Here is a 21,115-nt window from a genome sequence, read left to right as displayed (position 1 = left end):
CTACAACACTACCAAAAATCCCTAGGCTAGCAAGCTAGCTTTGAAAATGTTCGGAAGCTCTCAGTAAATTTCCTTGAGTCAGTCTATAGACATAATATGTGAAATCTGTGTGTGCTCAGTCATGGCCAACTCTTTGTGACCCCCATGGTGGACTGCAAATGAAGCCAAAAATAGAAATGAAATACTAAAAGTACAGTCATCTCTTCTTGGTATCTGTGGGGGATTGGGTTCAGACACCCTCCCCCCTCCCCACCTCCCAGATACCAAAACCCAAGGATGCTAGTCTCTTATATAGAATGGTAGAATATTTGCACATAACCTAGACACATCCTCCTTTATACAGTTGACCCTGGAACAATATGGGTTGGAACTGCATGGGTCCACTTACATAGGAATCCAAGGCTGGTTGGATCCATGGATATAAGGAACTAGGAAAATGGAGGAACTGCAGCGGAAGGCCAAGTATAAGTTATACTGAGAGTTTCGACTGCACAGAGGGTTAGCACCCTAACACCGGTGTGGTTCAAAGATCATCCCTAGATTAGCTGTTACACTTAATACAATGTAAATGCTAAGTAAACAGTTGCTGGAATGGGGCAAATTCAAGTTTCACTTTTTGGAAGTCTCTGAAGGTTTTTTCTTCTTCTTTTCTGAGTACTTTCCACCTGAGGTTGGTTGAATCCATGGATGTGGAACCCAAAGATGTGGAGGGCTAACTCTACATTGCTTCTCCTTCTAGGTACCAATAAGAAGCCCCTTCACTAGGGGGTGTCCTAGGAAGTGCCAGAGAAGAACTCAAGTCAACCACCAAATCCACACAGGTGTCCCCATCATGCAGAGAAGAGAACGCCAGAGATTTCAGAGGAGGTTGATCATAAACGTCGCATGTTTACTTAACCTACTAAATATAGCTTTGAAGTTAGAAAACCTACAGGATAGTTAGGACTGTTACTGGGAAGATAAGGCAAACACATAATATACCGCATTATATAGCTAGTTATAGCATAAGGTGCTCAATCAGGTGGTAGAGACACTAAGTGTGATAAGAGCTCCTTAAGCAGGGAAAATCCTTTGAGCTGGATGTTGAACAAAGGCTTCAGGGGCTTAAACTGAATCTTAATGAAAAGAGAGAATTCCTTCAGGTAAGAATTCTGGAAGGGGCATTCCAAGAATGAGTAAAGTATGAAACTTACTGGAGGGCTGGGGAGCAGGGGAGTGGGTGCATGTGGTTAAAAAGAAAGAAAACCAGGCAGTTAGACTAGTTAGGCTAAGGCAAGAGGTTTACATAAGCGATAGGAGATAAGAGAGAGATAGGCTCTCTTAACTTTCTGTGTGCACTTTGAGCTGCCAATTCTACCTCTACAAACGTATGAGGAAATAGTCATGGATGTGGGCAGAGTTACAAGAATTTCAGAGTTTGTGGGAAAACAGAAGCAACTGAAATGTCCAAACAGAAACACATCTACAATGAAACGTTATGCAGCAGAAAGAAACAGTGGAGACAGAGTGGTTTATAATATGGGGGCATGGTCATAATACACCTGTACAAATTTAAATGGGGGAGGGGCAGACATTTTATTTTTATAGGGAAAAGACTATACCTATTAATTCATACCTAAAAACACATTCATATAGATTAGAATATTGATATAAGAAATGCTAACAACAGTTACTTCCAAGCGGGAGGAAAAGCAGCAACGTATTTTTCTACACTTTGTTGTATAGCTTGCATCTTCTAATATGAACACGGATAATCCTGGCAATCAGAAAAACAACAACAACGAACAATACAGTATTTAATACAAAAGAAGGACTTTCCTACTGGTCCAGTATTAAGACTTCCAACTTTCAACGCAGGGAGTATGGGTTCAGACCCTGGTTGGGGAGCTAAGATTCCACATGCCTTGGGGCCAAAAAACCAGACCATAAAGCAGGAACAGTGTTGTAACAAAGTCAATAAAGACTTTAAAAATTGTCCATATCAAAAACATGTGAAAAAAAAGAAAAAAGAAAAAAAAATCTGGGGTTTGGGGCTGAATATTTCACTGGATGCTTGCCTACAACATTCGCATCTTATCCAGTAGGCATGAAGTTACAAAGAAAGGGGGACTAGAGGCTGAATGCCAGTATTTTTAAAGGTTCAGAAGTATAAAAGATGCTAGAAATGCTTTAAACATTATTAGGTTGGTGAAAAAGTAATTACAGTTTTGCAATGTTGAAATTTGCCATTTGATACTGGAATACATTCTTAAATGTGGTTACGTCATACCTCATTTTAATGCACATCTCTTGCTTTATGATTTTTGCTAATGAATTATTACTTGCTGTCTATTTTCTATGTATTGTAGACCATAGAAATGATGTTTGACAAAAAGCAAATTCGAGCAGTTTTCTAAACCAAATTCAAAATGGGCCATAAAGCAGCAGAGACAACTCACAACATCAACAACACATTTGGCCCAGGAACTGCTAATGAACATACAGTGCAGTGGTGGGTCAAGAAGTTTTGCAAAGGAGACGAGAACCTTGACGATGAGGAGCACAGTGGCCAGCCATAAGAAGTTGACAATGGCCAACTGAGAGGATCATCGAGGACTGCCCTCTTACAACTACAAGAGAAGTTGCCAAAGAACTCAATGTCAACCATGCTATGTTGTCTGGCATTTGAAGTAAACCAGAAAGGTAAAAAGGCTCGATAAGTGGGTGTCTCGTGGGCTGACCACAAATCAAAAAAATTGTTGTTCTGAAGTGTTGTCTTATTCTATGCAACAACAACAAACCATTTCTCAACTGGATTGTGACATGCAACAAAAAGCAGATTTTATACAACCGGCAATGACCAACTCAGTGGTATGACTGAGAAGAAGCTCCCAAGCACTTCCCAAAGCCAAATCTCCAACAAAAAAGGGGTCATGGTCACTGTTGCATGATCTGCTGCCACTCTGATCCACTACAGCTTTCTGAATCCCAACAAAACCACGACATCTGAGAAGTATGCTCAGCAAATCGATGAGATGAGCCAAAAACTACGTCTGCAGCCAGCATTGGTCAACAGAAAGGGCCCAATTCTTCTCCACAACAACACCCAAACACACATCACACAACCAACGCTTCCAAAGTTGAACAAATGGGTCTACAAAGTTCTACCTCATCTACATATCCACCTGACCTCTCCCCAGCTGAAGCATCTTGACAGCTTTTTGCAGGGAAAATGCTTCCACAACCAGCAGGAGGACAGACCATGCTTTCCAAGAGTTTGTCGAATCCTGAAGCGTGGATTTTTACGCTACAGGAGTAAACAAACTTATTTCTCATTGGCAAATATGTCTTGATTGTAATGGTTCCTATTTTGATTAATAAAGATGTGTTTGAGTCTAGTTACCATGATTTAACATTCAGACTGAAACCATAATTACTTCGGCACCAGCCTAATAAAAAGCAAGTGGAAAGGTCCAAAGAAAGAGAATTCAAGGCCAGGCACATCTCTGGGATTTTAGGGGGAAAAAGAGAGGCCGCTGAACTCCAGCACACTAGCTGAAAACACACAGGGCCAGGCAACTAGGAAAACCCCAAATCCACAGCACTGTTTTCTTGACCCCACTGTGCGTAAAGCATTTGGTAAAGCCTCTGAAAACCCACTATTACTCCAATCTGTCCTAAATAAACATATTCATTAAAATGGGGGTAAAAGTTCAAACCTCAAATTTCCTCAGAAGTGACCTGTACAAACTACAGACTGAAACACACAATGTTAGAGGAGAGAAGAGGAGTGGGTCTTTGACATTTAAGAAAACTACTGTTTTGCAATAAAATCTCACAGTTAAAGTACTTGAAAAGACAAATGAGCAATTGGGAAGAATCAGCATCAATACTAAAGAGAATTGAGCCTAAATGTCCAAATCAAATACCTGTTCACAAAGCCCTCTGGAATAGCTCCATCAATTCACATGTAGGATGTATATACTACTGGATTCCACAGTGATGCTATCATGGTAACAGCTATAATAATGGCCTATAATCAGTAATCATGTAGTGGCCAAAGAGATGAGAGGTGGAATGCGAACGAAAGTATTTTAGAGTTACAATAAAAGAAAAGCACATTGCACTTCCAGCTCAAGGGGAATGTTGAATCAAACTTCATTTTTAAAGCACATTTGAGGCACAGTGTTGCACTGTTCAAGGGTGTTTGACAGACCACGTGGATCAGTCAGTTTATTCTTCACAGTAGGCTCTTATCACCTGATGCAGATAGAAGTATTGCCCCAAATAGGCCAGTCTGTCTATAATACCAGATATTTATGAGTGTGCAAGAAGCCAAGGCTGCCTAAAAGATTTTCCAAAAGACCCCGGGTATGCAATCAGAAACTAAAGGTGGTATATATATACATATACATAGCAAGGGACTCAGACCACAGCTGAATTTCTTTCATCTTTGGTAATCTTCCCATCAGATGGTGACTACCACAGATATTTCACTGTGAAATTCACATTTCTATTAATGAGACTGAAACAAAAGTATGGGTTGGTCGCCTTCTCCATCATGGTCTTTTTTTATCATAGATATGGCCATACACCAGAAAACAGAAAATGAAAAAAAAAAAAAAAAAGGCAGGAACAGCTAGAGTCCAGAAGGATGATAATGAACTAAACTAACACATACGATAATTTAGGGAAGACATGCTGGTCTTTTATCTTATTTGATCAGAACAGCTTAAACAAAGCTGGACTCCAAGCTGGTATTCAACTGTGGCTCTTTATTGAGGCAAATACACTACAAACCTACCCTAAATGCTACAATATTTAACTATAGGAATTACAGAAGCTTGAAAGGCAAGGCAGTGATACAGAGCCAGAAAACCTTCTGCCATATTAGCTGATGATGGTGCTCATTAGATAATAGTCTACATTTAACACTACTGATTTTTTTTTTAAAGATAACTAAACTTCAGGAGGTATAGGGGTTCAATAACATCTTTTCCCTCCTTTTTGCCCTGAGGAGTAAAAAGTCAAGACCATACGGCTTTAGGGAAGATATTCTAACAGTTTTGCCTGAGTCAGTCCTATCCAGAGAGGGTGCCAAGCCTGATGGATGTGCCATGGCTTTCTTCCACTGGAAGCCTAGGGTTCTTAACAGAGATGAACTTGCAAAATGTAAATGGGTAAGACGGTATAAAAGAACAACCAGAGTATGTCCTGGTGAGTAATTAGGATGGGGAAGGATTCTGAAACCATATCCTGGTGAAAAATTGAAAAAAAAAAGGGGGGGATTATTTGGCTAAATAAAGAGAGGATTGAGGATGATATCAAGGAAAGGGGGAGGAAATATCAAGTGTACCAATGGCCAGTCTGACAGTACTATGAAGAGCTCCTAACAAGCATGAGTTTCTTACTTTGTTCAACTATTGTATCCAAGAGGTGAATGCTGGTAACCTGAACACTAAAAATAGCACTGAAGTTGCAATTTCATTTTCTACTTCTGCCCCAACATCTCAAACTCTAAAGTTTAGAACAAAGTGTTAAATTCTATAAACTTCTCTTCAGTTTGACTATTCACCTTAAATCCATTATCAAAAGATATGAATCTTCTAGAAAGCATTCATCACTCTAGGTGACACTAGAAGATCTAAAAGTCAATAAAAATTCCAAATGGAAGGGTCTTAACTTGAAATGAGCCTTCAGGAGGGTGGCAGTATGAATATCTAGACAGCAATATCGAGGACCAGCTGTCGACTGGCTCACACACAGATTTCACAGACTTCCCTTCCAGCAGATCTAGCCAAGGTGGCTGAGTGCAGACAACATACATCCTTGTTATTTATTCAAGACACTTTTTATATGTTCATTTTGCCATTGTTTCAGGACAGTGTTCAACTCTTTGATTACATGACGAAGCTGAATTTTAACTTTGAAAGGAATGGAATAAGCTCCCATCAGTGTTCCCAGGCCCTTAGAAAATAGCTTGTCACTATGCTGTTCTAAAGCTCTGAGTGTCTTGGGGACAGACTCTTGGAAGTGTGAACTTGCTCCTGTCAGAGGCTCTTTGGGCTGTCACTTGACAATGAAATGAAGCAACCTTTTGAAGAAAGAGCCACGTTGGCACGTGGACGGCATGCCTCTCCTGTGTTTGTTGTGCTAGAATTAGATTGTTTAAAGAATGCATGGTTCATATAACAATATTGTTGAAGGAGCCTGTGACAAAATCCTTTGGAAATTATCTTTACAAATTTTTGATAAGCTTCGAGTGTAATTGATTTCTATTTTGAACTCAAGGACACTGTAAAGGCTAATTTGTTTCAGTGAAGAGGCCCTTCTGTAGGGATTCCTCATGATATCCACAAACAGCATAATTCAACACTATATCATCCAAGAAATTTCCCAAGTTTCTATCTTAAGAAAAAAAAAAAAATAGCCTGGTAGGTCAGCCATGGACGTTAAAATATAAACAACAAACACCCTCAGAAGACTGTTTAACATACAAACAAAATTTACATCTAGGAAGGAAGGATAAAAGAAAAGGGTTGTCTTAGTAAGAATCAAGTCTTCAATCCTAAGAAGTTCATTAGATGTCTCTGGTGAAAAATACTTACAAACTGTCAGCACCTTAGCATGCTTCTTATTAGAGACATTTATACTGTTTTCTGCAACACAAGGCAAGAATCCTTCCCATAGCCAGCCACATCCTGGGAAGCAGCTTGACATATCAAACTCACAGTTAAGTTGAAAAAACCGTTTGAAATAAAAAGCCTCCAGGAATTCCAGGCAAAGACTACAGTCAATTTCTAACTAAAAGTACTAGAGAAGATACCACACATCACTGGCCACTGTGGCCCAGCTTATTTAGACAGAATTTAAGAGGAAAAGTGTTATATAAAATATAAATACATGTTTTTACATAAACATAAAATATATTTGTATCCTTTCTCCACATAGATGTATATATAATATATACAAAGTGTGTGAGTATATATAAAATATATATAAGTAAAAGCAAGAACCTAAAGGATTTTAATAACAGTCTTCTATCGAGGCAGATAGTGAGAGCGTAAACTGTGCCCCAAATCACCAGAACATGAGATTAGGGATGTTCTTAGACAAATTAGCTAAAATTATACCGCCTAGCTCCCTTTGATATAGAATCTCCTTCTCATAATAATACAACAATGACAAAACCATCTCAGACTTCAGCTTCACAAATGCTTCCATAGACACTTTTTTCTCAGTCTATCTTCTCAAAAACCAAAGCACACACTATTACCCATTTCACACATGAGGGACCTGAAGGTGTAAACACAGTGACTTGTGCCCTGAGTGACATCTCCAGGGCAGGGAAAGCTAAGATTCTCCTGACCATCAAACCATGGCTCCTTTACCACCACCATGGCTGTCTATTCCCCAAGGTACAGTAAACCTCCCAACAACAGAAGAGACAGGAGAAGGTACTCTTTCTCAATTTGATGGGACTTTAGAAACAGAAATTGAACTGAAGGAACCCCCATCATTAAATTCAGCCATACCCACACCCACATCTTTTGGTCTCTTTTCCCAATTTCAGCTCAGATTCCCCTATCTTTTCTTTCTTTTTCTAGAGACACATGTGGAGATGAAACCATTCATAGCTGCCCATTCACAGACAATTTGTGGCAGCATAATTGACAATGAGTCTGCTGCTGCAAAAAAAAAAAGAGAAAATGCTGCTTTAATAACCTTGGCCTAAAATACATTCTGTTGTATGCCTCAAAGGGTTTCAATAAAAAGTCAACCTGTAGAGACATATTTTCTTGGCTTAAACAACAATCCAAAGCATATAAATGTAGTCCAACTATAATGACATATTTATAGGCCAATAAAGCTTACACTGCAGCTTTCATACTTCACTTAAAGGAACTCTGTAAGAAGCAGTGTTATATAAAATAATTTGATTTTTTTTTCAAACTTTAGCCCAAGGAATAAAAAAAAATGCAAGTATGCTATGTTTAACTGATAGTGTTTATATTCCTTAGTTGCTTAAAGTTTCATAAAATGAAATAATTCTTCATTTGACTAGTTCCAACTGCCATACCAAATATGGGTATCAGGTCCACTTTATTACAAACGCTAAGTACTGTAATTCTAAAGACAAAAATAAATAACTAGAGGCTTGTCTAGTGAACGATTTAATCAACCCGATTCTTCTGGAAAAACAGGTTCCTGTGTTCATTATGCTTATGAATAATACATTCCTTAACCCTTCTATTTTAACATGGTTATTTTTTTCCTCCTTTTTCTATAAACTTCAGTATGAAACTGTCTGAAAGAAGGTAAAATATTTCACTGAGTAAAGTCACAATTTGAATTGGTTTCATATTGAACTTTCTTTGAAAAGGACAAAGAAGGGGGAAAGGGACGAATGTACTCGCACATCTCAGAAGTGTTTTTTTAAGATTATTACTTTCCACACCATCTAGATCTGCAGTTTAGTCATCATTTATGATCTTAAATAGTTTTTTTTTTTAAGCAAACATGACATCCGCAAATATTGTCCTTGAAGGGCAAGGGGATTAAAAAAATGAAAGAGTTGTGATTTGATGATTTGAGTCAGAGCAGTTATTGGAAGCTGCCATTTGGGGCAGAGTTTCTCTTTGTGGAGTATTAATTTGTTGGCAGAAACACATTTGTGAGAACATTTTTTTTTTTTTTAAACTATTCAGAGAGACAGGAAGTGACAAACTGGGATTAAAGGGAACTTATTCTAACTAAACACTGAACAAGAAGAGTTCTATAATTAGCTTTTATATGGTAGAATCCCTTCTTTAAGAGTCAACTAAATTATTTTGTTATTATTGATATTTTAACATGGCAAAATAATTCAGTCAGAAAAATAACATATTGGAGTTTTACTTTATCCACGGAAAGGTGAGATCAGTCTATTCTTTCCTTACTTCTGCTAGGAAAAAAAAGAGGGAGGGGGTCTTAAGTAATCTCAGAGTTCATCTTCTTTCTCTGGTAAGAACAATGAGGAGCTGGAAGGGTTCTACAGAAGGAAAAACCTAATAAGTGTGTGAACTTCCATCAACAATGTGGTATTGGAAGTGGTTTCAGTGTGGCCAAGAGAAAGGGAGATAAGAAAACCACTGTGTAGAAAGAAAAGTGCAGACAACAAATATTTTGATGTTACAGACAGAGAAAGGAAGAGGTTGAAGAGAAAGTTGTTGGGACAGGAATGTACACAGCAAAGGACACCCCCAATCTCCCCAATATAAATCCTCACAATGTAAACTCGCAACCCTTAGATCAAGCAGATAATGAAAACTCATTACATTAAGGAAAGTTTTTGTTTCTCTTTCCACATTATTACAACACAGTGTGCATTCCAATTACAAAAGCTATTTGTCTCAAATTCCCCACAGTTCATACCAACTAAGTAGAATTTCAAGGCCCCAAATTCTATCCTTAAAGAGGTATTTTACATTAAAAAAAGAGAGAAAAATACACAGTGTTCCTTATTCTTCAGAGAGCTTTCCCAGTCAAATCTCCTGTTGCTTATTTTCCTTTCCTCTGCACTAATCATAGAGCTGTTTCCCAAATGAGACCACCCCCCACCCACCACCCAAAAAAAAAAATCAGTCATCTAGAGATCCTTTTATCAGGTCACATTCCTTGGCCTTGCCTCAATCTTACTGAATGAAGAATCTGGGAAAACTGGCCTCAGCAATCAGTATTATTTAAAAAATTTCTCTAAGTAAGTCTAACGAACAAGATTTAAAAACCACTAAGTACTTTGAATATGCATTATAAACCAATTTCTTCTGGAATCAATTATTAAAAAGTTACATTATGGACATTTTTAGAGTTCAGGAAGATCAAAACCTCTAAATGTCCTGATGAAATTAAGAAGTTGGGTTTCTTTTCATTCATTAATAAACTATCAATTTTAAATACAAAAACAGCCCTGCTATAAATACTCTTGTTTATATGCGTGACATCAAGCTTAACCATCTACACATCCTTTCGTCCCCCATGGGTTTCCTGTTTAGTTTTTTATTAGTAACAGTATATTTCATAATTTAAAAAAAAACACAAACAAACAAAAGAAAGGTTTTAATGTTAAGAAAAACATAAGACAATAGCAATACAGCTTAGATCATATATTAGGCAAGTAACACAACAGCTGTATTATTCAGCATTACCACATGTCAGAAGGCTAGTCACATGTGTTCACAAAATTGTAACAGCCTATATAAGAAAATCAGTAAAAAAAAAGGGGGGGGGGGAATTCTTTGGTTTTAAAATAAAAACCACTAGATTAATAATTTTCCCTAAATGTGCACATGACAACCAGGCCACCATGACCAAAATATTATTGTCTGACATCTAACAAAACATGCCAAGAAACTGTTGATTATTAAACTCAAACTGCAAGAAAATATTAATGCTATTCCCAAAATACAGCATAGCTCATCACAAACCAGAATCACACAAAAGACAAGTCAGTTATAGGTGTTATTCAGTCTCATTATGCCAATTAAAATAGTCTTAAGTTTGTTGTAGTAGTTAAAATCTAGGTTAAAAGAAAAAACAGGAAGTTTTCACATTAACGCATAAAATAGGGCTATGAAAATCAGCACTGTGCTAGAATGAAAGAAAAAGATGCCTTAATATGTTAAAAGTGAAGTTCCTCTTTGCCTAAAGAGGAAATAACTGGTCTAAATCAGAGGTCAACAACATTGGTCTTGAGCAATGCTAGGAAGAAAGTAAGTCAGTGAATGCCACCCGGGAGACACAAAAGAGGAAAAAAAAAAAATAGGAAAGGACACAAAAAATTCATTGGAGAAGACAGTGTTAAGAAAAAGCAACAGACTTAATTATAGAGCCCCTTCCATACACCAATATACACCTATCACTGGGTGTTACATCTCCCAATGACCCTGAAAAGTGTCCACATTTTCCAGGCGTGGGGGTTAATTTGCCCAAGCCCACACAGCTAAGGAAGCAACAGAGTCAGGATTCAAACACTAAACAGAATAACAACTCTAAATCCCAATTTCTCTTTTAAAGCTGTAGTGGAATAGGGGAAGGAAGGAAAGAAAAAACCATATAGTTAATGGTGACCACTGAACACTAAAAACTCTTGGGGGACCTAGGCCAGGAGTTGCCAACCAGCAAAGGATCCTCTGCTCTGAGGATCAAGGATCCTTGATCCACGTTAAGTAATTCATCTGTCTTCCTCGTTTTGCTTTCCTGACACAGTCCTAATAAATGTCATATTATCTACTCAGAACAAATACTATAACTCTCCACTCATTCAATTTTAGGTCCCTCAATTAAGACTTAACGCCTTGATAGCAACTGAAAGTGAAAGTGAAAGTCGCTCAGTCGTGTCTGACTCTTCAGGACCCCATGGACTGTATAGTCCATGGAATTCTCCAGGCCAGAATACTGGAGTGGGTAGCCTTTCCTTTCTCCAGGGGATCTTCCCAACCCAGGGGTCGAACCCAGGTCTCCTGCATTGCAGGCACGTTCTTTACCAGCTGAGCCACAAGGGAAACCTAAGAATACTGGAGTGGGTAGCCTATCCCTTCTTCAGTGGATCTTCCTGACCCAGGAATCGAATTGTGGTCTCCTGCATTGCAGGAGGATTCTTTACCAACAAGCTATGAGGGAAGCTACTGAAAGTTGCTAAATGCCACGTGTTATATTATCCATTTTCTAGCACAGGGCTCCACACATAGAAGGTCTTGTGACCCAACAGGTAACATCCATTTCTTACACACCCAGTCATCTATCCATAAATATTCCCAGGTCCCTTTGAGATTAAAGAAATTACATATATATATATATATATGTACACGAGAGAAGGAAATGGCAACCCACTCCAGTGTTCTTGCCTGGAGAATCCCAGGGACAGAGGAGCCTGGTGGGCTGCCATCTATGGGGTCGCACAGAGTCGGACACGACTGAAGCGACTTAGCAGCATATATGTACACACACACACACACACACAGATATGAATGACAGTGTTTCCAGCAAAACCTACAATAAAAGAAGTGGTTACTGTACATGCCCAGAGGTTAGATTTAGAAGTACAAACGATAATTACCAAGGTCAGCCTTTTCCTTGAGAACGTCTTTGAAGTTGAGTCCACTGTTTAAGGTTGACTGCCGGTACTTCAGCAGAGCTTCCTTCTGTCCATTCCTTCCCAGGGACTCCGTTTTCACTGACCCAGCTTGGAGACCACATCTCCACTTGGAGAAATCAGAATGTACCCACTTGACCAGGTCTTCAAGCTTCACGATCACCTTTTCGGAAACAGCAATGACTTCATCCTACAAGAGGTAGTTGGGAGAGAACAACGTTATTGGTGGTTCTGAAGTAAAATAATACATTTTTCAATAAAGCCCATCTGAAACACCATTTGAGTGGTTTAATGCGAGAAGACAATGTGTTTTTTTTTTTTTTTTTGGTGACAGAGGACCTTCAATAACTCCCTTCATTTCAAAGGTTTTTCACGGCTTGTGGTCTAGCTGAGGAGTAATTTATAGGATTTTTTGTTAGGTGCTTAGAATACGTCCAAAAATTGGGCAGTAATTCTAATAGCTATCTTTAATGCTAGTTGCCAAAGCTCAGTCTCCCTTTTTGACCGCTTGGGTGAAAGCTAATTTTTAGGTGCCATTAATTACAAAAGTAAAAAAGCAAGAAATAGATGACTAATGGTTAGCCTGTCTTTATATAAATGGTCTAAGTAAATCTGGGATTCTTGGAACTCTGACTCACCCCCAAATTCCTATGTTTATGGTACATTTTCCCTTGGCTTATACACAAATATTGAATTTAACTTTTGTCCTAAAATTAAATAAAACTGTGATGTAATCCCAAAAGAAATACTTCATAAATGTTATGTGCTTCCCACTGAAAGAAACTTACACATTCTCATGTTTCTTAAAAACTTTGTAAGTTGAGAAATGAACTGATTTTTTCTCTTAATACATATGGGGTAAGAAGCAAGAGGGTGGGTGAGGAGAAAGCCTTTGAATCTAAGAAAAGTAGTTGAAACTTAAGTTTCTCCTATGGATCATAAATTTGAATTTTAAGCATCTTTAATTGTTTCCAGGAAACAACCAACTTTTCTGACTCAGAATTAATCCAACAAGATATTTAATAGATATCCATTCATGGAGCAAAGGAGGGCCTCTCCTTCCCAAAGATACTTTGAAAAGGCTTAAGAAGATCATCTCCCTGGGTTTAAACTTAGATTATTTGAAGCATTTGACATTTCAACTTGAACTGACTTCTTTCATTTCTTTTACTTCACGTTTCTGAAGAAAGCTGAGCTGTGAAAACCCCTAAGCTTACAAAATCTTAGAAATATTTTTGACAAACAACAACAGGAAGATGTCTCTGAGCTATTAAACAAAGGGAATTCACAAGTGATTTTTGGCTAATTTTTCTATAAAACATGACTCTTTCCTTCTTCTCTCCCACCTACACACACACACACACACACACACACACACACACACACACACACTGTACACACTACTCCAAAGCAAACAAAAGAGGGTTTATTAAGATAAGCTTCATACAGTTAAAAGCCCTGGATTTGAAAACATTTAGTCTTTTTAAAATGTTTTAAGGTAGGATCTAAAATTTCACTTTTCCTCATCCAGTTCCAAGCTGCCTCTGAGAAGAGTTTGTTAGGTAGCAGCAAAATAACAAATCTCAATCAAAAATGAAAAGTAAAACTTTCGTAATGGAATCCTTTCCCTTATCATGATTAAATATGAACTTCCACTAAATGGGAGACAAAGCGGGAACTGTTTGTATCTTCTGCTCAAGAAAAAAAAAAAAGTCAATACTTTATAAACAATGGGGCATATTACAAAGTACCATTTCAATGGATGATTTCACTCAGACTCACTACACCATCCTCTTGAAATAAAAGATCTGTAGTTGTCACGCATTTTATAGCTATTACATGGTGATTATTAAATGCCAGAATAAAAATTCAGGCTGGGTATTGTTTCAATGCATATGGGAACAGCTTCTGGAAAGGGCAAACCAGAAATCAAGTTTAGAATATACTGGAAAATAATTAAGTATCATGGTATATAAGTCTCAACATTAGCAAAAATGGAATTTGGCAACAATTTTACCAAATATGGTTCCCTAGAAGAGACAAGTCTGGAGATGAGTGTTATTTTCAAATAGCTCTAACTATGATCAAATGATTATCATTTCAATTACCCGTTGCTTCAGATCTTTTCCAAGAAATGGCATGACTAGCTCTGGCTGGCTTCCAACGCCCGCCAAACAAATCGTTTATTAACCAAGAGAAAATACAATCCTTATGATGTCATTGATGAATAAACCCATCTTTCAAGATCCAGTCTATAGATTTAGTCCTCCTTCCTCTTTCTCCCTGAAACAGACTTTGAGTACTATGAATATACACAATACATAAAAATAAATGCAGGAATTCAAATAAACACATATTAGCTGTAAACCCAAGTTTGGATTAATTGTGAAACCACTAGTATGTCTCACTGTGGATTCAGAGAAACTAGCCCTACAACATTTCAAATGCCAGGATTTAGAAGGAAATCTGATAAGCGGAGGAGGGGGAAGAAAACTAAACAACCCGAAAGAGCAAAATAGCCAACATATATATAGAAAATGTCTCAGGAAACATTACTTTGTATACACAATGGCATAAATCACATGTTCGTCTTTACTATTCTGAGCCGGTGCTGACTAAAGTTCCTAATACCATTCTTGGGCAAGTCTCTATATCTAAAAAAAGAATTTCAATAAGCTCATCTAATGATTACATTAGCTCTCTGCAAACCAAAAATTAGCACTAGATAAGTATTGCTGACTTACTCTCAACACAACAGGAACATAAAGAAATACACTATTATTCTATTAACGTGCCTTAGTTCTTTGAACCCAGAGCTGAATCAATATTTATATAGACTGAGTTGGGACGCTTTCTAAGTTCATCATTGTTTTAAGCTGCCTATTTCTGTCATTTGGATTTTGTTTCTCCAACTGTGTAGTAACAGCATACTCAATCACAGATTCCTCTAAGTCAAAGGAGATCATCTGGTCATATATCAGCCAGCTCATGTGTGTGGCTGGCCTCTCCAAGTGTTGTACAAATTGAGAAATTTTACACAAAGTCTCCAGACTTCTAACTCCTCTTATAAAATAAAGTGATATCTGAAAAAAAAAAAAATAACCCAGAAAACCCCTCTCAAGACGGGAAAGTTGAAACTGAGTAGGGTTGCTTTCTTTAGATGGAAGGCAAGCCCTCTAGTTTGCCACTGACCCCCCACTACTCCCTGTCACCTTACATTCAGCCCACCATTCCCGTACCTGCCCGGCCCCTTGGACAGGCACCCATCATTTAAACTTCCATGCCCTAATTCATCCCACCTCCTTCACGGCAATGGTGAGAACAATAAGACTCAGGGACACGTCCTACTGACAACTTCAGGTGGAAGTTGGACAAGAATCCAAGTTTCCTATCTGCCAACACAGCATTCATCCTGGACTCTGGAGCCAGACTGCCTGGGTTCAAATCCCTGCCCTGTAATTTACTCCCTGTGGAACACTAGGCAACTTTAACTTTCTTGTGCTTCCATTTTTTAAACACACTTTTTTTTTTTTTAAGTTTAGTGATACTGTCTATCTCTGATGCTAATGGTGAGGATTAAATCTGTCAACATAAATGAAGTGGTATGTCACCTCATTATCCTTGTTTCTCTAAATTAGTGTTTTCCAAATAGTACCACACAGAGATGAGTTTAGATGGTTCATGGATAAATCTTTTAAAATTCAATATAACTTACTCACTGCATATTTATTCTTGTAGTAACTTTCCACTTATGGGGAAGTGGTACTGGCTTCCCATTTATAGGAGATACAGAAAGTTTCTTTTAAAAAAAAATTTGTTTTTAAAAATGGGTTAGTTTGAACAAAAGCATTAAATAAACATAGGAGATATGGGTATGGCAAAAAAAAGTCTTGATGCTATGAAAATAAAATTTGCGATGGTATATTATATATCAGTGGTTCTCAAAGTATGGTCCAGGAGCCCTGGGGAATCCCCAAGACTATTTCAGGTGGTCCATAGAGTCAAAACAATGATCATAATAATACTAAGAAATTATTTGCTTTTTTCACTCTTATTCTCTTTCAAGTGTCTAGTGGGGTTTTCCAGTGACTATATGACAGATGGTATGGCAAAAGAGTGAATACAGAAGGAGATATCAGAATACAGCTGTCTCTGTTAAGCTCAATGGTAAAGAAATTTACAAAAATGTAAAACAATGCCACTGTTTATACTATTTTTTTGTTTTTGAAAATATGGTTAATTTTCATAAAAATGTGTTACATTTACATAATGGGTTTATATTGCCATTTTCATTTTTAAAATTAACTTACAGTAAAACTTCCTTTTTTGGTGTACAGTTCTTTGTACACATGGCAACTACTGATCTTGCCTGGTATGGTTTTCTCTTCTGCAAAATGTCATATAAATTAAATCATACAGTGTGAAATCTTTTAAGACTGCTTATATTTCACTCAGCATAATGCCTTTGAGAGCCACCAGGCTGCTGCCTGTATCAACAGCTTGTTCCTTTTTTTCTGCTGAATAGTACCCCGTGGTATGGATGTGTTCCATTGAGGAACACTGGGTTGTTTCCAACTTTGGTGATTACAAATAGAGTTGCTATAAATATTCATGTACAAGTTTTCGTGTGAACATGCATTTTCAGTTCTCTTGAATAAATACCTAGGAGAGGGACTGTTGAGTCATATAGTAAGTATATATTTCATTTTGCAGAAGCTGCCCCACTGTTTTCCAGAGTGGCTGTACCATTTTGCATTCCCACAAACAATGTATGAGCGTTCCAGTTGTCCCCTGTCCTTACCAGCACTTGATACTATGACTGTTAATTAACTTATTATTGCCATTTTAATATGTATGTAGAGGTTTCTCATCATGTTTTTAATTTTCATTTCCCTAATGGCTGATGATGTTGAACATCTTTTCAGGTGCTAATTTGCCATCCGTATATCCTTTCTGGTGAAGTGTGTATTTAAGTCTTTTGCCCATTTTTAAACATTGGGTTGTTTATTTCCATATTGTTGAGTTTTGAGAGTTCTTGTACCCTCGTGATATGTCTTTTATTAGACCTAGGGTTTGAAAATATTTTCTCCTATTCTGTAGCTAGTCTTTTCATTCTTTATCAGTGTGTTTAACAAAAGTTTTACACTTTGATCAAGTCCAATTGAGCATTTTTTAATTTTATGGATTGTAGTTTTACTTTTATACCTATGAATTCTTTGCCTGAGTTCTGGTCATGAAGAATTTCTCCTTTGTCTTCTTCCCAAAGCTTAATAGTTTTACATTTACAAATATAATCCATGTTGATTTAATTTTTTGTCAAGTCTGAGTCAGCTTGACAATCAGTTTTTGCATATAAATGTCACATTACTTTTATTTTTAAACAAATTGAGCATTTAAAATTATTTTAAGTTTTAATTTCTAATACCAATAGATATAATCCACATAAACCAAAGCACCTCTGTGGTCCTAAATAATCTGAGCATAAAGGGTCTTGAGTTCAAAATCTTTCAAAACCACTATATCATTAACCAAGGCTATTCACAACTTTTATACACAATGGAATATTACTCAACTATTAAAAAGAATGCATTTTAGTCAGTTCTAATGAGGTGGATGAAACTGGAGCCTATTATACAAAGTGAAGTCAGAAAGAAAAACACCAATACAGTATATTAACAAATATATATGGAATTTAGAAGGACGGTAACGACGACCCTGTACGCAAGACAGCAAAAGAGACACAGATGTAAAGAACAGACTTTTGGACTCTGTGGGAGAAGGTGAGGGTGGGATGATTTGAGAGAATAGCATTGAAACATATATACTACCATATGTGAAATAGATGACCAGTACAAGTTTGATGCATGAAACAGGGCAATCAAAGCTGGTGCACTGGGACAACCCTGAGGGATGGGAGGGAGGTGGGAGGGGGGTTCAGGATGGGGGACACATGTACACCCATGGCTGATTCATGTCAATGTATGGCAAAAACCACAATATTGTAAATTACCCTCCAATTAAAATAAATTAATTTTAAAAATAACAATTTAATAATAAGTGTAGCTTTGTCTTAAAATTCTCCCTCGTTAATAACTGTGAAGAATCTGAGATTTTATTCTACTTCAAACTTTATAAATTAATCTGTCAGTTTCATGGATGCTTATAGAAGACAGAGACTGTAAGCAGAGACAAAGGATGATTTACAGTTCACAGCAATAGCTTCCGTCAAAGTATCACCATCTGTGTTGGATGTTTGATACCCAGCTCCCAAAAGGGGATTCAAAGAGGCCTAGATGAGACATATACCTAAGAGTGGGGTGCATTTCAGGAGAGGAACCCCAAGCATAGGGAACCCAAATCTTTTAATACTGAGCAATAAGTATGTCTGCCCTTTGTTTTGGAGGAAGACACAAGCTCCATCTTCCAAGGCTGTTCACGACATAAACTTCCTTGAAAAGATAGTTGGAACAAAGGCAGTCAGTTCTGCTCACATGATGTGCAGATACTCAATGGACCCATGAAGAACACCTACCCAACAACTATTCAATTTCTCTCCTCCCTCATTCTACTTCCCTACGGGGAAAATGTAGGAAAGCACATATCCTTAGGTTCCTTCTGGGTCCAGTCTTCTTTCTTTGCATATCACTCCCTGAAGAAATCATTCTCCATGGAGATTCCAATGTTAATCTCTAAGCCCATGACTACACTCTATAGTTTGGTTCCAACTAGCTGGTTTAAACCTTCATCCAGACTCCAGTCCTTTGTTCAGTCCTCAGCTTAGATGTCTCAAGAGTCAACTCAAGTTCAGCGGAACTGCACCACTTGGCTTATATGTAAGAAAAGAGCTTAGTTGACACAAGAATTTAATATTCCCCACTGTGATTAACTGTTTGCCTGTATCTATTCTTCCTTTCTTCTTTAATAAGAGATTGCTGATTTGCTGGGCACAGAATAAAGACATCATTTCCCTGCTTCCCTTACAGCCAGATGCAGCCACCTGACCAAGTTTTGACCAATCGGATGTGAGTATCAGTAATGTGCACAACTTCTGGATCAGGCCCTCAAAGGGGATGGATATGCCTTTGGATCATACAAATGGAAGCAAATCTCTGGGGAGAAAAAAGATAAAAGCAGTCAAGTCTCAAAGATTTCATGGAACAGAGTCACCACGTTAAGCCTGAACCACTTACCCACAGGCTGTGACATGCGAGATTCTGAACTCCCAGGTTATTTAAACAATTTTAATTCTGGGCCTCTGTTAGCACAGCTAAGCCTATATATATAAAAATATATATATATTTTTTACTAACATATCATTCCTCAGGAGAGAAGATGTGAACAGAACCTTCCCTATGGCACCACGTGGTACCCAATAACAGACCTTTGCTGAGGAAAGCCATATTCAGCTATGTTAATAGAGCCCAAAGGACAATAAACACATTAGTGTATTCTGTGGGGGTTGGCAGGGAGGAGGAGGGTTAAACGAGAATAGGAAAACATGGCTTATTCACCTTAATCATCCTCAAACATCCTGTGTTTTTAAAATGTTCTTTGTAGAGCAGTTGAAATGTGATAGATGTCAGGAACACAAAACACATTAATAGGTGATGTTAGCTAAAAAAAAAATTGTGAAACCAAAACAACAGTCTACTTGGTTCCACAAGAGTGGGTAATTTGAAAAAAAAATTTAATATAGACCAGTTTAAAGTCTTTATTGAATGTTACAGAATTGCTTCTATTTTATGTTTGGGGGTTTTTTTGGCCTCGAGCATGTGGGATCTTAACTCCCCCACGAGGGATCAAACTGGCACCACCCCCCATACTGGAAGCGAAGTCCCACTGAATTGCCAGGGAAGTCCCAAGAGGGGGAGTTTTTCATCAAGACAGAAACTAAAACTGAAGACAAACTTTTCAAAGTTAGCGATGCCCCAAGCACTGGAGCAGGCATGTATGTCCATGGTGCTCACCAGCGGACTCAACCAAGGAAAAGAAAGCGCCCCACTGAGCCTGGTTACACTGGCCACTCACTCCTTTATATCCAAGCCTCCCTCAGATACCTGCCATTCAAGACCCTACACTTCTGCCCCCCCACTGTCCCTGTAACACATCTGTGTGTCCTGCTAATAGGCTATCTATGCAAAGAGTTAAAGGTGTCACTCGGCAGGCACGTGGGTGTCAATCAGAGATCCAAGAATATCCAGCAAAAGAGAATGGTAATGGGGGTCAACAATACGAAGTTTTCACTGATCAATAGTGAAACAGGAACAAGGAAGACAAAGTAGTGTATATTTCAAGAAACTAAATATGCTAGATTTCAAGGACTATCCTTGTATCAGTCAGGATCCCAACAGGAAAAAAGATGGAATATTTGAATAACGATAATCACAAAGGGACTAATAAGAAAGATGTTGGTGGGTGTAAAAGCACCCTAGGACAGCGATAGTCCAGGAAAGTGGGCTTATAGCAGCTCACCTGTCACCATTCCTGGGGCAACTGTCAAAGGTGGAGGGAATGGTTACAGGAGCAGCAAACCTTCTACCAGTGGCTTTGACTCTTTCTCAGTGGGACACCAACAGTCCGTGGGAACCTCACAGGAAAGAACAGGACAAACACCTGCCTTCACTCTCCTCCATCCCTCGCTCTTCTATGGGGAACCTTCATAGAAGCGGGGTCCAGGAACTCTGTTAATTGGGCCACACAGGCGGGCCCTCAGGGCAGAAAGAAGGGAGCAGTGCTAATCGAGAGAGGCTCCCTACACACTCTTTTCTATTTAAGACTTCATATCTCTTCCTTTCATCTGGTGGTGTTTTAGAGGGGGAAAAAAGATACTATGAGGATGGCAATGGATGGTAGTAGCTGTTTTTTAATGTCCTTAACTTGACAAAATAAAATGATACCAACACTACCTTGGTCCCTGAAGTGGGAATTACTGAGCTTATTACTTGTGACATGCTAAATCGTTGTTAGGTGTCAGTATTTGATGATGAATTGCATCATTCTCTC

At 38.1% G+C, this 21,115-nt stretch overlaps 1 protein-coding gene across 2 annotated transcripts in view; it reads right to left on the bottom strand.

Moving 5' to 3' along the window:
• The window catches only part of ARID5B (AT-rich interaction domain 5B), a 147,445-nt gene that overhangs the window by 102,245 nt on the left and 24,085 nt on the right, over nt 1-21,115 (bottom strand). For both annotated transcript variants that reach the window (XM_045165542.1, XM_045165541.1), the window contains exon 3: nt 12,077-12,302. In XM_045165542.1, the coding sequence (XP_045021477.1) occupies nt 12,077-12,302 (226 nt within the window). The remainder of the gene's footprint in view (nt 1-12,076; nt 12,303-21,115) is intronic.

The sequence above is a fragment of the Bubalus bubalis genome, chromosome 4 (assembly GCF_019923935.1).
Source record: "Bubalus bubalis isolate 160015118507 breed Murrah chromosome 4, NDDB_SH_1, whole genome shotgun sequence".
In the NCBI taxonomy this organism is placed as follows: domain Eukaryota; kingdom Metazoa; phylum Chordata; class Mammalia; order Artiodactyla; family Bovidae; genus Bubalus; species Bubalus bubalis.
This window is presented reverse-complemented; position numbering and strand designations above follow the sequence as displayed.